Genomic DNA, 18,803 nt, shown 5'->3' with positions numbered 1-18,803 from the left:
ACTATAAGGCTAACTAAATAAGGTGCCCTTTTACTAAGATAAGTTAGGCACTAATGTGCACCTAATGCAGCAAAAATGGACTAATGCAGGACACGCTAAAGGATCGTGCATTAATTTTTGCACTTGCATGTGCTAACCATGCTTTATGGGGCCCTTTCACAAAGGCGCGTAAGACCCTATGCATGTCCAGCACACGCCAAATCAGCATACTGTGTGCCCCGGGCGGTAATTCTAAATTTGGCATGCATCGAAAACCCGTGGTAGAAACTTTTTTCTCTTTTCTATTGTGTGGTGCTTACCTGGTGGTAAACGGCAGTGGGCACGTGCTGCATGCCTACCACCCAGGTAGCATGTGAGACCTTACTGCTAAGTGAATGGGTGGAGGTAAGTTCTCAGGCCGAAAATGGACGAATGCTGGGTTTTATTTTGCCGCACATCCATTTTCCGGCCCCTTAAAAAAAGGCCCTTTTTCCAGGACATGGCAAAAACTAGCCCAGCGCGTGCCCAAAATATGCACTCGCACTGCTGCAGGCCACTTTTTTGCCCCGGCTTAGTAAAAGGGCCCCTATATATATTTTTTTGTGGGGATGGGTCAGAGGTGGAGATTGGGTATTCTGGGGCTCTTTTACTAAGGCATGTAGGATACACGTCCAACGTATGTCAATTTGGAACTACCGCCTGGCTACCATGTGCCCCGGGCGGTAAATCCATATTTTACACACGTCCGATACGCGCAACAGAAAATAGAAATATTTTTTCTACTGCGTGACGCTAACTGGGCGGTAATCGGCTATTACTACCCGGTACCACCCGGTACCATCGACTATTACCACCCGGTTAACATATGAGACCTTACTGCTAAGTCAATGGGTGGCGGTAAGGTCTAAGGCCCAAAGTAGACGCGCACCAATTTTTATTTTGCCGCATGTCCATTTTTGGCTAAAAAAAAAGGCCTTTTTTGCAGGCGCGCTGAAAAATGGACCTGTGTGCATCCAATACACGCGCCTACAACAGCACAGGCCATTTTTCGGCGCACCTTAGTAAAAGGACCCCTCTATATTATCCACACACTAATTGGTTAGCTCATAGATAATATGGGAGCCCTTACTGCCTACATAATTGGTGGCGATAAGTGCTCCTGTGGTAATTAAAAAAAATGTATTTTTAAAAAACGCTTTATTTTTATTGAATTTCCAAAAATATACATCAAGACAATATCTTGAAATAAGCAAAGGAACAGTATTTACATAAAAAAAAAATAATATGACACACAAGTTAACAGAAAGGAAAAATCTTACAACATAGCATTTCCTAAAGTCCACAATTATTGGAGAAAGGCAAGAGATCAAACCATATAGTAGAAATAAACACTACCCCCCCACCCCCACCCCCGTTCACTAAGCCACACAGCAATGCAGACACTGCCCATTCAAAGTGAATGGGCTGTGTCGGCATGAGCGCACAGCAGCTGCTAGCATGGCTTAGCAAACAGGGAGGTAAGGTTTAAGCAATAATACCCTAGAGTGCAGATATAAACAAATCAATTAGAGAAAGAAGTTCAGATCTGAACACTTGGGCCCTCTGAAGAAGGAGGGTCAGTATCTTGACCCTGGTCCACTGTTCTGTTACTCAGAAACCTCACCAATTGAGAAGGATAAAAAATAAATTCTCATTCTTAAACAGTGGCGTTCCTAGCCTGGATGGCACCCGGGGCGGATCGCCAATGCGCCCCCCCCCCCCGCTAAATGACACCTCCCCCCGGGTGCACGCCGCTGGGGGGGGGGTGCCGCGGCACGCGCCTGCTCCAAGTTCGCTAAGTTCGCTCGTTCGCTGCAGCTCCCTGTTCCGGGGCAGAGGGAGCTGCAGCGAACGAGCGAAGTTAGCGAACTCGGCGCAGGCGCACGCCTCGGCACCCCCCAGCAGCGTGCACCCGGGGCGGACCGCCCCCACCTTGGTACGCCACTGTTCTTATATCTAACTACATCTTTATTCGCAGGGAACTTTTAATGTGCAAAACACGGTGACCCTCAGTAGAAAATAAAGCTTCAAAAGTAAGTCTCTATTGTAATCAACTGCCATGGTAGTAATCAGCGTGGCTGGAATTACAGGTTCCTCTTTAGATGATTCGAGAAAAGCTGTTTAATTTACACTATCCTAAGAAATAAGTGACAAATGATCCATATCTCCTTCTGCAGTTTTTTTTTCCTTAAATGGAGGAAGATAGAATACCCTAGAGGCAGGGGGTATTGACTCTTTAGGTACATAAAGGGACTCATTTTCAAAACACTTAGGGCCCTGTTTACTAAGGTGCGCTAACGTTTTTAGTGCGTGCTAATGCTAGAGACACCCATAGTAGGAAATGACATGGGGACAAAGTTTGTCCCCATCCCCACCCTGTCAGTTCTGTCTCCATCCCCATCCTGTCCTTGTAGGCCTTGTCTCCGTCCCTGCCCCATCCTCACAGGTTCTGTCCCTATCCCTGTGGGCCCTAACCTTTCGAACACTTATGATTTTATATTTAAATCTTTTTCTTAAAGTATAAAAAGGAATATGCTATGCAACTATTTATAAATCACAAATAGAAAACAATAATAACTTTGAGCAACTATCCGCCCCCACACCACCCTTCCAACTCCAACAACAGATGACTTCTACTACCCCAAGGAATCATAATCCATCCTGTTAAAATGTCCAAGGGATCCAAATACAACCCGTTCTGTATGCCCTAGCAGGGGAGAAATATGCCCTATGAAGCACTGTTATGATTTTTTAATCTGTGGATGAATAAGTCATCAACAATCTCAGGATTCAGTCTAGCTCTCCTGTCTTCCACAGTCCTTTCTGCAATAGAAGATGTCTTCTTAAAAGATGTGCTGGTGGCAGGAATGTACAGGGTCCACCATGCAAATGTTGCTAGTTGTGGCCAGCATGTTGGCTTGTTTTTCCAAAAAAATGAAAATATCATTGTCTGCTTCACTCAAACATAAATAACAGTCCAGTTCATTAACAGGTTTCAAAGTAGAAAATGACATAGGGACAAAGTTTGTCCCTGTCCCCACGGGCTATGTCCCCATCATCGCCTCGTCCCCGCAGACTCTGTCCCCACCCCATCCCCACATAGGAATATATGGGTGACTCTAGCATTAGTGTGTGCTAATTTTTTAGCATGTGTTAAAAACGCTAGCATTTGCAGGGGCCCATGCCCCCGTAGCTACACCCCTGGGTCATAGCAGCCATTTTAAGAGCGGAGTCAGCATGAACAGGAGCAACTGGGGACCACTCCTGTCCTGATTACATCCCTAGACTGCCAGGGATTATAAAATAGACCTGAGGGGGGCATCTACAGGTGGGCGGGGGGAGGGGGGAGGCAACTCCTGTTTGGAGGGGAGGGGGAGAGAGGGAGACAAACAGGACAAAGCACAAATTTCCAGCTTCCACCGAATAAACATGGTCCGTTTTGGCTGAAACTGAAAACATGGCTGTAGTCTTTCAGCTGAAACTGAAAGCGGGCAGAAAAAGGATTTTGGGTCATCATAACCAAAACCAAATTCAGTCGGCCTCTATGCCACTGACACAAACTATGCTCATCTAATTTAAATGTTAATGTCCAGACACACTCTCTGGCTTCTCTTCTGATTATATTATATCTGACCCTAACGCCTCTCCTTTTCAAAGAAGCTTAACACATTTTGTAGTCAGTGGCATAACTCTGGAACTGAAGTTTGGAAAATGATCCGAGTCAGAAACACTGTCATTGTCTACAATAGTTTATGCAAAAATGAATATTTCTGTAAGTTAGTTTTTAAATGTGAATCACAAACAGGTTTTTGAATTTAATAAACACTGTCTCTCCCTCCCTCCTTCCCTCCCCAGCACTTGGGCAAAGTTCACTCACCACAGACAGAGCCTCGCACTAATCTTCTTAAATGCGGTCTCTCAGGGAGGTAGCGGTATTTGCATCCAAATATGCTGAGGTTCGACGTGTGATCTCCAAAGAAGCGGAGCTGGCGGTATCTCTCTCCACAGCGATAACAGAAATTAGTGTTACATTGCGAGCAGGTCATGTGGTCACACCCTTCGGTTCTTTGGATGTGGATCTTGGAAAGGACAGATGGACAAGGAAACAAAAGAAAAAAGATAATGCTCAGTCTTTATTGCTGATTGATATTGGTGGCTCCATGGTGTTATGCTTGTTATTCAGTGTCCCCCAGATTCTGTATACATCGCCCAAATGTGAGCATGGATTCCAGATCCACACGTAAACTAATTAGTCAATTATGTGCTAATTATCACTAACTGGAACTGACAAGCACTTAATTGGCAGTCATTAGAAGTTACACGTGGATCTGCCCAACGCCCTAATCTATAACATTCATGCCTACATTTCACAGCATTGAACTCTAAAGGGGGTGTGGCCATGGGAGGGGGCGTGAGCAGGTCAGGGGTGTTCCCAGAATTTGGATTTACGTGCCTAACTGCCATCAGTTGGGTACTAGCATTTACACCAGCCTTTGGTAGGCGTAAGTGCTCACAGCCAAAGTTTGTGGCTAAACTAGTATTCCATAAAGGACACTTTGCCTAACTTTGGGCGTCATTTTTTGAATCTAACACTTTGAGTACAATTTTGAAAGGCATTTACCTGAGTAAGATGTCCTGGTTGATAACTGCCCTACTCAAATGGTCATTATTTTTTTTTTTTTAGCTATATTAAAAACAGAGGTGCTCCTGTGGCTATATTTAAGTCAAGGGATGAAAAGTATGCACACTATGTTGCCCTATTCAAAGAGCGAGTTCACTTTGCACCTGTTCACTGTCAAAAGTGAAAATCCTTATCAAGTTTCCTATCAACCACTTATCATTAATCATCACAATTAATATGTCACAATTACAGCCACAATTATGCCACAGTTTTCTTTCCATTCAAAGATTGAGTTAAGTGCATGTGGCATTATTGGCTATAGTCATTTTAGACGGAATTCTCGAACTGTATTTTGTCAATCAAAAGTAACGGCTAAATAATATTATAGATCGATAAAAACAAAACTTTATTCAAAAAGCTACTAACTTTCTTATCAAGGTTACAAGAGGTTCTAAGGGGTCCTTTTACTAAGGTGCGCTGAAAAATAGGCTGCGGTAGTGTAGGCGTGTGTTATGGACGCTGGCAGATCCATTTTTCAGCGCACCTGTAAAAAAGGCCCTTTTTTAATATTTTTGCCGAAAATGGACATGCGGCAAAATAAAAATTGGCACGCGTCTATTTTGGGTCTGAGACCTTACCGCCAGCCACTGACTTAGTGCTAAGGTCTCTCGCATTAACTGTGCGGTAATCGCTTATGAATGTCGAGTCGGAGTTACCGCCCGATTTTCGCCATGCGATTTTCTGGTGTGTGTAGCAGACGCGTGTAAAAAATGAAATTACCGTACAGGCCATGCGGTAGCTGGGCAGTAACTCTGAACTGGCGTGCGTTGGGCACAAGAAGGCATCTATGTGGCTTAGTAAAAGGGCCCCTTACTGAGCTAAGTACAAAATAGAATTACATAAATATAAATAAAGCAAGATAAACATACAAAAAAGCAATAATTATTAAGACATAAGACATAAGCATCGCCACACTGGGACAAACCAAAGGTCCACCTGGCCCAGCACCCTGTCTCCGACAGTGGCCAATCCAGGTCACAATCAGCCGACAAGATCCCAGGAATAGTGGATTTTTCCCTACGTCCATTTAATAACATTCTATGGCCTTTTCCTTCAGGAAGCCGTCCAAACCTTTCTTAAACTCTGCTAAGCAAACCGCCTTAACCACATTCTCCGGCAAAGAATTCCAGAGTCGAATTACGCGCTGAGTAAAGAAAGATTTTCTTTACTCCAGCTTCATCGCATGCCCCCTTGTCCTAGTATTTTTGGAAAGCGAACAGACGCTCCATATCTATCATTTCCTCTCCACTCATTATTTTATATACCTCTATCATATCACCCCTCAGCTGCCTTTTCTCCAAGCTCAAGAGCCCCAGCCGCTTTAGCCTTTCCTCATAGGAAAGTCGTCCCATCCCCTTCATCATCTTTGTCGCTCTTCTCTGCACCTTTTCTAATTCCACTATATCTTTTTTGAGATGCGGCGACCAGAATTGAACACAATACCTAGGTGCGGTCGCACCATGGACCGATACAATGGCATTATAAAATCCCAAAATAATCAAGGGGTCCTTTTACAAAGCTGCAGTAAAAAGTGGCCTGCAGTAGTATTGGTGCGGCTTTTAGGCGCGTGCTGGGCCATTTCTTTTTACCACGGCTGGCCCGGGAAATGGACCTGCGCTAATATTAAACTAGTGCGTGCCTATTTACAGCCTGAGCCTTAACTGCCACCCATTGACCTAGCGGTAAGGGCTCATGACCAACCCACGCAGTAATCATGCAGTGCGTGCCAACATGGGCATGCTGCCGATTACCGCTGGGAACGCCCCCATGGTAGAAAATTATTTTCTACCGTGAGATTCAGCGCATGCCAAAATCGGTACCCCGGCAGTAGTACTGATTGGGTGCTCGTTATCTGCACGTTAACCCTCTTGCAACTTTGCAAAACGGCCTTTAAATTACAATCCAGGAACAACCCAGGAACCATCCAGGAGCATTCCAAAAACAAGCACTGGAAGGCAAAGGCTCTGGTGGAGGAGTTAAAACAAAAAGTCAAATCTTCTCAAAACCTTCAGTAATTCTTTCTTCTTACTAAAGAAGTTTAATCATTCCACTGCAAACAAAGCCCAGCAAATGCACAACTGACTGAGTTCAAGCAGTCCCCTGAAGCTCAAGTAATCCCTCAGAGCCCCGAGTTCAAATCTCACCACCACAGATTAAAAAAAAAAAGTCCACTCATCAAGATGATTAACTCTGCTTCACTCTGCTGGCAGCTTCACCAAGCACAAGACTGAGAACTGTTTTCTGCTTGTTTCTTAACTCAAACCCCAATGCTCAGAAGCAAACGCAGGTGTTAGAGGGCAGTAGCGCCGTACTAGCATTCGCATTTGCCGGCACAGGATGCTTAAAAGAGAGCGCGCCAATCGGTAGCACAGTGGGCAGATTCATCTCCATGCTCAGAGAAAGCAAGGTAAAGTTGGGTGCCCTTACCGTGGGAAAACCCACCACAGCTCGGAGCTGGTGTTAGGGTTTCCTGAAGAAGTGAAGCCTCAGCAGCAGGAAAGAGGGTAACCGTAGATCATCACTATGCCTGGGTTGGAATTGGGGCTCCGAGGGGTATTTTTCTCTTTCTGATTAGAACGAAGATCTTGTTTTGCTGTCAGTCCAAGGCAGGAAACAAAACCCTCTAGCAATAAACCATTTGTTTCACAATTGTGTAAAGAAAGCAAAGTTTTAACACTGCTCCTTGGCACATAATAGTCAGTCATCTGTCCTACCACAGCCTCACCTACAAGGCAGTACAAGACACAAACAACTTTGTGTTCGGAGTAAAATTTCTAGTATGGAGTTTAGCAGTGCCTGAATGCTGGGACCCAGAAGTCTGCACAGGCTCCCCCTTGGCGCATGCGCCAAACAAAATCCTCCCCTGGGACTCTCTAAAGCTCAACGCTAACAGAACACATATTTTTACATATAATTTGTGTTGAGCATTAGAGAGTACTTTTGCTGCATTGTTCCAATTGTAATTTTCCAGCGCTGCTCTGTACAGCGCCGGAGTTTTCATCATCTGCTCATCAGGGCAGGTCACCAAAAAATGCCAGTTAATATTAGAGTTCAAAGATTAGAAGCGCCTCAAGTGGATCACTGGTTAAAGGCAGGACACAGCCTAAAAATTCTAAGGGGTCCTTTTACTAAGGTGTGCTGAGAAATGGCCTGCGGTAGTGTAGGTGCGTGTTTTGGGCACACGCAGAATCATTTTTCAGCGCACCTGCAAAGAAATGCTCTTTTAAATTTTTGCCGAAAATGGGCGTGTGGCAAAATGAAAATTGCCGCCTTTCCATTTTGGATCTGAGACCTTATCACCAGCCATTGACCTAGCGGTAATGTCTCACGCGGTAACTGGGTGCTAATGACCTATGCAGGTCAAATGCCACTTGGCACGCGTCTGATATGTGCATCTGAAAATTATTTTTTGGACGCGCACCAAAAATGAAATTATCACAAGAGCCATGTGGTAGCCGAGCGGTAACTCCATTTGGCGTGCGTTGGGCGCGTGTAGACACTTACGCGGCTTAGTAAAAGGGCCCCTAAGGTTTGTAGGGTTGTTTTGGTGTTTTTACAGGTGAAGCTTCCTCGGGATGGGAAATATATCTGATATTTTGGACAGGAAGGAGAAATGTTTTATTTTTCAATGGAACACTATCCAGCTTATTTTCGAAAGAGAAAGACGCCCATATTTCGACCCAAATCGGGAGATGGGCGCCTTTCTCTCATGGGCGCCCAAATCGGTATAATCGATGGGCGCGGGAACGGACAAAGTTGATGGGGGCGTGTCGGAGGCGTGGTGAAGGCGGGACTGGGGCGTGTTTAACAGCCGAGGAGAGATGGGCGAGCTCGGCCGATAATGGAAAAAAGAAGGGCGCCAGAAGCGAGAATTTGGGTCACTTTTTCTGGACCCTTTTTTTTCACGAACAAGTCCCCAAAAAGTGCCCCAACTGCCCAGATGACCACCGGAGGGAATTGGGGATGACTTCCTCTGACTCCCCCAGTGGTCACTAACCCCCTCCCACAAAAAAAAAAAAAAAGAACTTAAAAAACGTTTTTTTTCCAGCCTGTATGCCAGCCTCAAATCTCCATGACAGCAGTATGCAGGTCCCTGGAGCAGTTGTTAGTGGGTGCAATGCACTTCAGGCAGGTGGACCCAGGCCCATCCCCCCCCCCCACCTGTTACACTTGTGGTGGTAAATGGGAGCCCTCCAAACCACCCCCAAAACCCACTGTACCCACATCTAGGTGCCCCCCTTTAGCCATAAGTGCTATGGTAATGGTGTAGAGTTGTGGGCAGTGGGTTTGGGGGGTATTTGGGGGGAGGGCTCAGCACCCAAGGGAAGGGAGCTATGGACTTGGGAGGTATTTTAATTTTTTTGTTGTTACAAGTGCCCCCTAGGGTGCCCGGTTGGTGTCCTGGCATGTGAGGGGGACCAGTGCACTACGAATCCTGGCCCCTCCCACGACCAAATGATACCGCCCAGCTCAAATTCGCCCAAATGCGATGCATTTGCCCGGCACAAACCGTATTATCGAAAAAAAAGATGGGCGCCCATCTTTTTCGAAAATACGGTCTGGCCCGCCCCTTCACGTACCCGTCCTCGGAGATAGATGCCCATGGAGATGGGCGTTCGCGTTCGATTATGTCCCTCTATGTATCCTTCAGGACTAAATAGAGACATGGATTGGTAAGATATATTTTGAGGGCAGTTGGGTATTATGTATTTAAAGAGAGGCTGGGCTATTCTAAGCATGTGCTAGCATTTTTTGGTGACCTGCCTTGGGGGCTGGTGTAGATTTTCCACTCTAGCTCTGCTGTTTCAAAATTGTAAGTATTGAAAGTATTTTTGTAAAGTTATAATGCTGTATTTTGCTGCATTTTCTTGTTCGATTCTATTCTGTGAGATATTTATATGGAGACTGGGTTTTAGAGTGTGTTTTTATGGTTCTTTCACATTAGCTCTGCTGATTCATAAGGTGTTTATCTCACTCCTGGTGATACAGCAATGCAAAACACGGTCCTGTGTTGAGTGAAGAAACAAGCAGAGGACAGATCTCAGCCTTGTGCTGAATGAAGCTACCAGCAGAGTGAAGCAGAGTTAATCATCTTGATGGCCATTTTTTTTTAAATCTGTGGTGGTGAGATTTGAACTCGGGGCTCTAAGGAACTACTTGAACCCGAAGGAACTACTTGAACTCATTCAGTTGTGCAATCGCTGGGCTTTGTTTGCAGTGGAATGATTAAACTTCATTAGTAAAAGGAAAGAATTACTGAAGAAGAGGTTTTGAGAAGATTTGACCTTTTTTTAACTCCTCCTCCACCACAGCCTATGCCTTCCAGCACTTGTTTTTGGAATGCTCCTGGATGGTTCCTGGGTTGTTCCTGGATTGTAATTTAATTATTTTGGGATTTTTTCACAATAAAGATTGAATTGTGTGCGTTCATCTTGCTCTATTCATATTTTATTTTGTATTTAGCTTAGTAGGAGCCTTTTCTAGCTTTTTGAATAAAGTTTTGTTTTTATTGATTTATAATATTTACTTTTGACTGTTATTGAGTTATAGATAAGGGATTGTATGCATATTACTACCCTATATTTTGATGTATATTTGTACTGCATTTTGTGAGCAAATTTAACATTTCAAGTGCGTTACCCTCATTAACATTAGTATCATTCTCCAAATGTCCACACTGACCAATATTTTGGAGTAGCCATAATACTGGGCACACACTTCAAACTTTTCACACTGGGACAAAGACCATGCATACTTTATACTACTAAGCCTTTGCACCACCTGTGTCTGCCTTTCCCATTCAAAAAGCTCAATTTGTTCATGCTGTTTCAAGAGCAGCCAGCAGATGGTGCTCATGACAATCTTACACACAAAAAAAGAAACCCACACATACGCATACCCTCCACTTATTCTGTACAAAGGATGACATTCTTATAGCCTGCCAGTTTAAACAGCCTTGGAGTAGAAATCTGGTGCCACTAACAAACCAGCCTCTTCCACACCACAGAGCAAAGTGCATGTGTCTTATAAACAGACAGGCTAAAGACAACAGCAGCGGAGCTATACCAGACATGTGTTAAAAAGTTCAGGACTAGAAAACAAAAACAGAGAAGAGCACACTGTAGAGTCATCTGCCTTCAAGGCCAACTATCAAAACAAGCAAGGCACAGGGAGTAACTTCACAGTGATTAGGCCCATATGATGCAAAGATAACTTTTATGTAGTTCCAGAATTATCCCCTCCGGTAACTGTAGGGCAAAAATAAATCATAAGAGTTGGGCACAATTTTTCAAAATGTCATCAAAAGGAAAGAGGGTAAAACGTTCCCTTCTCCTCACCCCCTTCCCAAGTTTTGGGCATACATCCAAAAGAGTAGGGTGCTGAGGGGGGGGGGGGGGAGGCAGGATGGATTGAGGTCCTGGTGCCAGTTGATTATGGAGATGTGCTAGAAGAGGGGGAAAGATTTGATGTCTTGAAGGGGCTTTCCCTTGAATCGGAGAGGCCACAGTGTGGGTAGGAGACTGGGGATCAGAATGATGGTTGGCTATACAAAAACTTAACTGTACTTCAGGAGATGTAGTCCAAGTTTTTGGGTTACTAGGAGGATTAATATCTATTATGTGGCTTAATTTTTGGAATAGTAATGCACTGCTTTGCATACATTTGCATGTCATGAAGCTCATTAAGTTTTCATTATTATAGGCGCCATGTTTTGAATCATTGTTCGCAATGGATAGAAAGGAATTTAATTTCTATTAATTTTGAAACTTCTCCTGATGAAGACTGCGAAACAGTGGGGTCCCTGGCTGTCGAGAAACCCTGTTAGACATAGCGAGATTTAATACTTCTCTAAGTATTACCCACGCTTATACAACTTAACTTCAATACCAAAACAACCAGAGACTGACGACTATACAAACAGGATACTATGGATTGATGATCGAGAGCATTACATAAAGATTAACCAGATGGGTTGAACTTTCAAAAAGGCTAATTTATTTTGCCTCAAAGATAAGTAATTTGTTTAACATATTTATACAAGCAAGTTCATCTCAAAGTGAAAAACATTTGTAGCTCCGAGATACATTGGTTTCAGTTTGATATAGTGCTCTCTGTTCTCTTAATATCAAGGTTTATGAAGTAAATGTATTTCCTTTACTTCCATTAATACTCTGCTGTGGTGTTGTGCACTCTTATTGATATTTTGATAAAATACCCCTCTTTTCCGTTTTTTATCCACTTGATCTTTTTCTCCCCTGAGAGAGGGAGTTTTTTAGTATCGGTGGTTTTTTCTGAAAAGAGGAGGAGCCCATGATGTCGGCCAATTCAGTGGAGTCCTAAACTAAACATGGTTCCCTGGGCCATTGAGGCTACTTTATAAAATTTAGTATATATCATAATTTTGCATTAACTTCAGAGAGTATAATTGGAGTGGTATATATACTTTATTGATTATTATAGTGTTGCCAAATTTGTTAGTTTCCTTAGGGGTCCTTTTACTAAGGTGCGCTGAAAAATGGCCTGCGGTAATGTAGTCGCGTGTTTTGGGCGTGCGCAGATCCATTTTTCAACGTGCCTGCAAAAAATGTCTTTTAAACATTTTTTTTGAAAATGGACGTGCGGCAAAATCAAAATTGGCACGCGTCCATTTTGGGTCTGAGACCTTACCGCCAGCCATTGACCTAGCGGTAACAACCTACACGCGTCAAATGCCACTTGGCGTGCATAGCAGATGTGCGCCAGAAAATAAAAATTATTTTTCGGACATGTGTATCAGATGCATGCCAAAAATGAAATTACCGCAAGAGCCACGCAGTAGCCGGGCGGTAACTCTATTTTGGCACGCATTGGGTGCGTGTAGACGCTTACACAGTTTAGTAAAAGGGCTCCTTAATTTCTGTTAGCATTTCATCATCTGTTTGTTCTGGCCAGGCAGAGGGTAGTACAGTCTCTACCAATATTCTCTTTCCCTTCATATCTGGAATTTCTATCCAGAAGGATTCCATGTTGCTATCTGTTTCCTGCTGAATTTTTATTCTGTTAGACTAAATCCTCTCTTTAACACATTGTGCTAATTGACCCACCTATTCATTGCAATATAATTTGTACCCTGGTAACCCAGTGTTCCACTGGTCATTCTCCTTCCATCACTTCTCTGAGATGCCTACTATAGTTACTTCCGTTAGTGCTATAATTCTCCCTTCTTTATTTTTTAGGCTTCTAGTATTTGTATACAGACATTTCACAGTGTGTTATTGTTTGTATCTACAAGCTTCTTAACAGTTGACGGGGATGATTTGCAATCTTTACTCTCTCTCCTCTGAAATGCTTCTGGCTTATTTTTGCCTTTGTTGCAACCTCTCTATCAGCATGCCCTAACTCCCCTGCTTTGATAGTATCATTCAAAGATACCTCACTCCAAACCACATGCTCCTGAGTGACTGTTGGCTTTCCTAGAGATTCTAGTTTAAAACTGTCTTATCTCCTTTTTAAATGTTAGCGTCTGCAGCCTGGTTCCACTCTGGTTAAAGTGGAGCCCATCATTTTGGATTAGGCTCCCTCCTTCCCAGAATTTTGCCCACTTTCTAACAAATCTAAATCCCTCTTCTGTGCATCATCTCAGCCATGATTTTAGAGTGTGAAGCTTTGCTTGTCTTTTGGGTCCTATACATGGAAGGGAAGAATTTATGAAAATGCTACCCTGGAGGATCTCAATTTCAAGTTCTGCCTAAGAGCCTAAATTTAGTTTCCAGAGCCTCCTTCCCATATTTTGTTATGTTGTTGGTATTCACATGTACTAAGAGAGGTGGTTCCTCCCCAGCATGGTCTACAATCTTATCTCGGTGGCACATGAGGCCCGCCATCTTTGCACTAGGTAGACATGTGACCAAGCAATCCTCACAACCACCAGCTAATAATTTGATCTCCAAATAAAACAACTATCCTACCCTTCCATCCTGGACAGAAGTCTCTAGAGACACATTCTTGGTGTGAAAGGATACTGCATCCCAAGGAGGGCAGGTCCTGGCTACAGCATTGCTTCCAGCTTGGTGATCTCCCTCTTCCAAGATAGCAGAAAAGTTGCAAGACTATACTACGTCCCTATAGATCTCCTCTATATACCTCTGTCAGCCTCAGCTCCTCCAAGTCTGCTACTCTAGGCCCAAGAGATTGGACTTGCTCTCTGCGAGCTAGGAATTCTTCGCTCCAAGTGCACACATGTGATCTCTCACTAACTGGGAGGTACGCATACATGTGACATAGTAACATAGTAGATAACAGCAGACAAAGACCTGTATGGTCCACTCAGTCTGCCCAACAAGATAAACTCATTACATAAAGATATGATGAGATACTTCATATGTATACCTGATCTTGATTTGTCCTTGCTATTTTCAGGGCAGAGACCATATAAGTCTGCCCGGCACAGTCCTTGTTCTAAAACTTCTGAAGTTGTCATTGAAGCCCCTGAAAAGCTCCATTCCAACCCATCCAAACATATTCAGCCATGATCAGGGAGGACACAGACCATAGAGGTCTGCCCAGCACTGGCCTTGTTCTCCAACTTCTGAAGCTGAATCTGTCCAGCCATGACTGGGGCACAGACCGTAGAAGTCTGCCCAACCCTGGCTTTGCTTCCCAATTACTGGTATTGCCATCTGATCTCCACTAAGCTTCTGTGGATCCTTTCCTTCTAAACAGGATTACTTTGTGTTTATCCCACGCATTTGTGAATTCCATTACCGTTTTCATCTCTACCACCTCCCACAGAAAGGCATTCCAGGTATCTGCCACCCACTCAGTGAAAAAATACTTCCTGACATTATTCCTGAGTAGGCCCCCTTCAACCTCAATTCATTGTCCTCTAGTTCTACTATCTTCCCGTCTCTGGAAAAGGTTTGTTTGCAGATTAATACCTTTCAAATATTTGAACATCTGTATCATATCACCCCTGTTTCTCCTTTCCTCCAGGGTATACATGTTCAGGTCATCAAGTCTCTCCTCATACATCTTGCTACACAAACCCCATACCATCTTCGTTGCTTTTCTTTGAATTGCTTCAAGTCTTTTTACATCCTTAGCAAGATACAGCCTCCAAAACTGAACACAGTACTCCAAGTGGGGCCTCCCCAATGACTTGTACAGGGGCATCAACACCTCCTTTCTTCTGCTGGTTATTCCCCTCTCTATGCAGCCTAGTATCCATCTGGCCAAGGCCACTGCCTTGCCGCATGTTTCCTCACCTTGAGATCCTTAAACACTATCACCCCAAAGTCCCTTTCCTGAGGCGAGCTTACCAATCTCTCCCCTCCTATTTGGTACATCTCTTTTGGATTTCTGCACCCCAAGTGCATCACTGTGGCCTTCTTGGCATTACATTTCAGGTGCCAGACCTTTGACTATTCTTCTAATTTTTGGAGATCTCTACTCATGAAAAAAATGTTGACTAGTATAGGCTTTTACCCCACTCCTCCTTGAGCTTGGCTGACTTGTGTGAAGCCCTGCCCAGAACATCCCAGGATGCACTGGGCAGGGCTGGGCGCCGCCCATTTTCGAGGTGGTGCCAAAGGAAGAGGAGGGAGGCCACCTCCCTCCTTCAACGAAGGTAGAGGGATGGGGAAGGGCTGCTAGACCACTAGGTTTGGGGGGAAATTGACTCGCAGCCCACTGGGCCACCAGGGCTCCATTTGAGGGGATTCTGGGGGGGGGGGGGGGTTAGGAAAGGCTGGAGACCCACCGGATCTCCAGCCTCCCGTGAACCTGTGTTGGGGGGGGGGTGGGGTCGAGGGGACTGGAGGTCTGCCCGACCTCCAGCCTCGTGTCGCTGGGGGGGGGGGGGTTCCTGTGTGTGGGGGGGGGGCTACTGCATTGGGAGGAATGGGGGGCCTGCTGGACAGGGCTCAACATTCCTCCCCAATGGTGTGCAAACCCTAACGCTAGCTCTGAGCTGGTGTAGGGTTTGCTGCGGACAGTGCGCCAATGTTTGGCGTGCTACTCACTGATCACTGGGGAGGAATACATTTAGCATGCATTTGCATGCTGGTTATGTTCAGAGCCCGTGAGCGCGTTGTTTTACACGCTCGGGGGCTCTGATCATGTGGCGGTAGCAAACGCAGGCGCTAGTATGGCGCTAAAAGCCTCTAGCACCTGCGTTTGCTTCTGATCATCTGGGCATAAGCGTTTGAGCAAGAAACACAGGGTTGGGAATTTGGGAGAGTCTGCAGTCAAAGGAATGGGGAGACACTGAGCTCTCTCTCCCTTTTAATAAAAGAAGCATCATTGTACAAGAACATTGTTTCAGTTTCATAAATTGCTCTGTACATCTGAATGATGTGATATACTAAGCAGTTAATGAAGCTCTCGTACTGAAGTTCTTCCCCCCCCCACCCCACCCCCCTCCTGGCCCAAAGCAGCTCCTGCTTGAAAAACAGTGGAGTTCAGAGACTTATACTCTATGTTGCATAAACTACATAGACAATACTTATCGACCAAAAAAAACATCCCTATTTATAAACACCAAGCAGGGATGGGAACTAATTTGCACTCTACCTAAGAAAGGGCCTTTCTGGAGGGCTTTCTAAAATGCCCTTGGTAGAAGAAAGCAAATAAAGTGTTTTCACTGCCTCATACCAGGAAAAAGCAGCACAAACAAGAAACAGTCCTCTGAAAAGGGTCTTTAAGGGAGAAAAAGTGATTGATTCATGCTGCTGAACTGTTTCATTCCAGCTGTGCGTCCTTGTTTTCACTTGCGGTCTTCTCTCTAGTGCTCTTGTGCACTCTAAACACTTGAGGTACAACACACTTGTCAAAGAGCTGTAAATTTCTCTGTAACTGCTGAAATACAAGATGGGTTCCTCCTGTGCTTGTTTTTACTTAGGCTCTGAGGGCAAGATGCATCAACCAAACGTAAAAGAATCTAAAACGTAAAAGTGCTTGCCGAATTTGAAAAAAACGAAGAATGCACTAAAAACACACCTTAGAAATGTTCGGTACGGTATTCAAAAGTCGGATGCATGAAAGTTTCGCTAATCTGGTGCAATCCCCCGTAGCGGAGTAGGAAACGCCTGCGCACAGAAAGCACATGTTATCGGCATTAATCCACAATGTAAAAAAAAAAGGATTGGGAGGGGGCAAAGGTGCTCATCAGAAGCGTCCTTTATGGATGGCCTTGGCCCCCACCCCGCCCCACCCGAGGTCGCCGCTGCTTCCCGCTTCCCAAAAATCAAAACTTTAAGCTGCCCCGGCCCCCCTCCCTTCCTCTCTTCTCTTCTCCCCAGCTCCGCCTCCCGCCATCCTCCGCACCCGTGCCCCTCCCACGCCGCCCCCCCTGAGGTCATTGCCGCCGCTCCCCCCCTCCACCGGGCCCCCCTCTCTCTTACCGGGCCCGCGCAGCGCCTCTCACCTCTGTGTGAAGGCGCTGCATGGGCAAGAAGAACAGCTGATGCCTCTTCGCGGACTCTTTGGGCGTCCCTCATAATTATAAACAAACAGATATATATCAAAAACAAATTAGTATTAACTGGTCAGGAAACCAAAACAGCCAATGGAAATGTCTTTCCTTAGAGAAAATATTCTCACTGTCCCATGCACTATGATGTCCTCAGCAAAAGGACAAGTAGATTACCAAAAAAACACAATGAAAAATAAGGCAGACTCCACATGAAGAGGTCCAGTCATAATCAATGTTAATGCAAATATATGTTAAGGTAGCAAACAAGAAAGTCACAATTACCTCTTCTTTAAGAGACATTGAATATAATTTTCAGAATGTATCCTATACAGAAAAGGTCAAATACATTTTTCATGAGGAGGAAAGAAAGGACTGAAGCTGTGATGCAGGTGTAGGCTATATGTTATCAGGAGCTTGCATTGCCTTGATCTTCCTTATTACTTAGCAAATACAAGGTCTGTGTACCTCAACAATCTTGCCAAGAACTAAGATATAAAGATATAAAAATCACTACTGTTTATTGCTTTGAAGATCAGATTAGTTGCCGCTCTGTGAGATATATTTGTTCTCTCCATATCACTCATTAGAAGATTCCCTGCTACCCACATGTCAAGATCTACCAACTTTTGAAGACAAGGAACACCAGCAATAGAGTCAGAGATGAACAGAGGGCTTCTGCTACCACAGTCTTGCACCCGTCTCCGGGTAGGGTACTGAAGGTACTCTGACAAACTTTCTAGATGAAACATCTGAGGAATTAACTCTGGGGTCAATGTCTTCAAATAGCTTAGCTTCTCTTTAAGTAGCTCTTGTTAAGAGTATGTTGCAATCTTTTTATTCTTGTCTGATGCCAGAATTACCTTGAAACAAATGTAATCCTCTAAACTTTCTTTTGCTAACTGGACCACAGCCTGCAATTTCCTTTCACAGAAAGATACCATCATTTCCATTAACCCAACAATGACAGAACAGCTTTACATAAGTTATCTCTAGGAGGCATGATGTGTGTGTGGCAGACAGAGCTGAACAGCATATGCTGTTTCATGGCTTTCAAAGATAAAGCAAAACAAAGCCAGGGATCAGCTCTACAGACATGGTACCTTCATCTCATCTTCTTACCATGAAAAAACTACCAATACTGGCAAAATTACATATTTAAACTAATGGAAAATCGTTTGTTTCCCCTCTTCCCCTTGGTTCTTTCCAGTGGCGTTCCTAGCCTCGATGACACCCGGTGCGGATCACCGATGCGCCCCCCGGGTGCAGCGCGCCCCCCCAGTAAAATGACACCCCCCCCCCCGGCAAAATGACACCCCCCTGGGTGCACGCCGCTGGGGGGGGTGCCGCGGCGCACGCCTGTGGGCTCCGAGTTCGCTACGCTAACTTCGCTGGTTCGTTGCAGCTCCCTCTGCCCCGGAACAGTTACTTCCTGTTCCGGGGCAGAGGGAGGGAGCTGCAGCGAACCAGCGAAGTTAGCGTAGCGAACTCGGAGCCCACAGGCGTGCACCGCGGCACCCCCCAGCGGCGTGCACCCGGGGCGGACCGCCCCCACCGCCCCCCCCTTGGTACGCCACTGGTTTTTCCCACTCAAATCAAGTTCTACTCTTCCTCTGAGACAAAGCTTATTCAAACCCTTCAAGAAACAGGATTCAG

At 44.9% G+C, this 18,803-nt stretch overlaps 1 protein-coding gene across 1 annotated transcript in view; it reads right to left on the bottom strand.

Annotated features, from left to right (window-relative positions):
* The window catches only part of RNF217 (ring finger protein 217), a 217,588-nt gene that overhangs the window by 12,530 nt on the left and 186,255 nt on the right, over window positions 1–18,803 (bottom strand). Inside the window, 1 exon segment of the mRNA XM_030195531.1 lies at window positions 3,896–4,097. Coding sequence (XP_030051391.1) covers window positions 3,896–4,097 — 202 coding nt within the window.

Source organism: Microcaecilia unicolor, chromosome 3 (genome assembly GCF_901765095.1).
Source record: "Microcaecilia unicolor chromosome 3, aMicUni1.1, whole genome shotgun sequence".
Lineage (NCBI taxonomy): Eukaryota > Metazoa > Chordata > Amphibia > Gymnophiona > Siphonopidae > Microcaecilia > Microcaecilia unicolor.
This window is presented reverse-complemented; position numbering and strand designations above follow the sequence as displayed.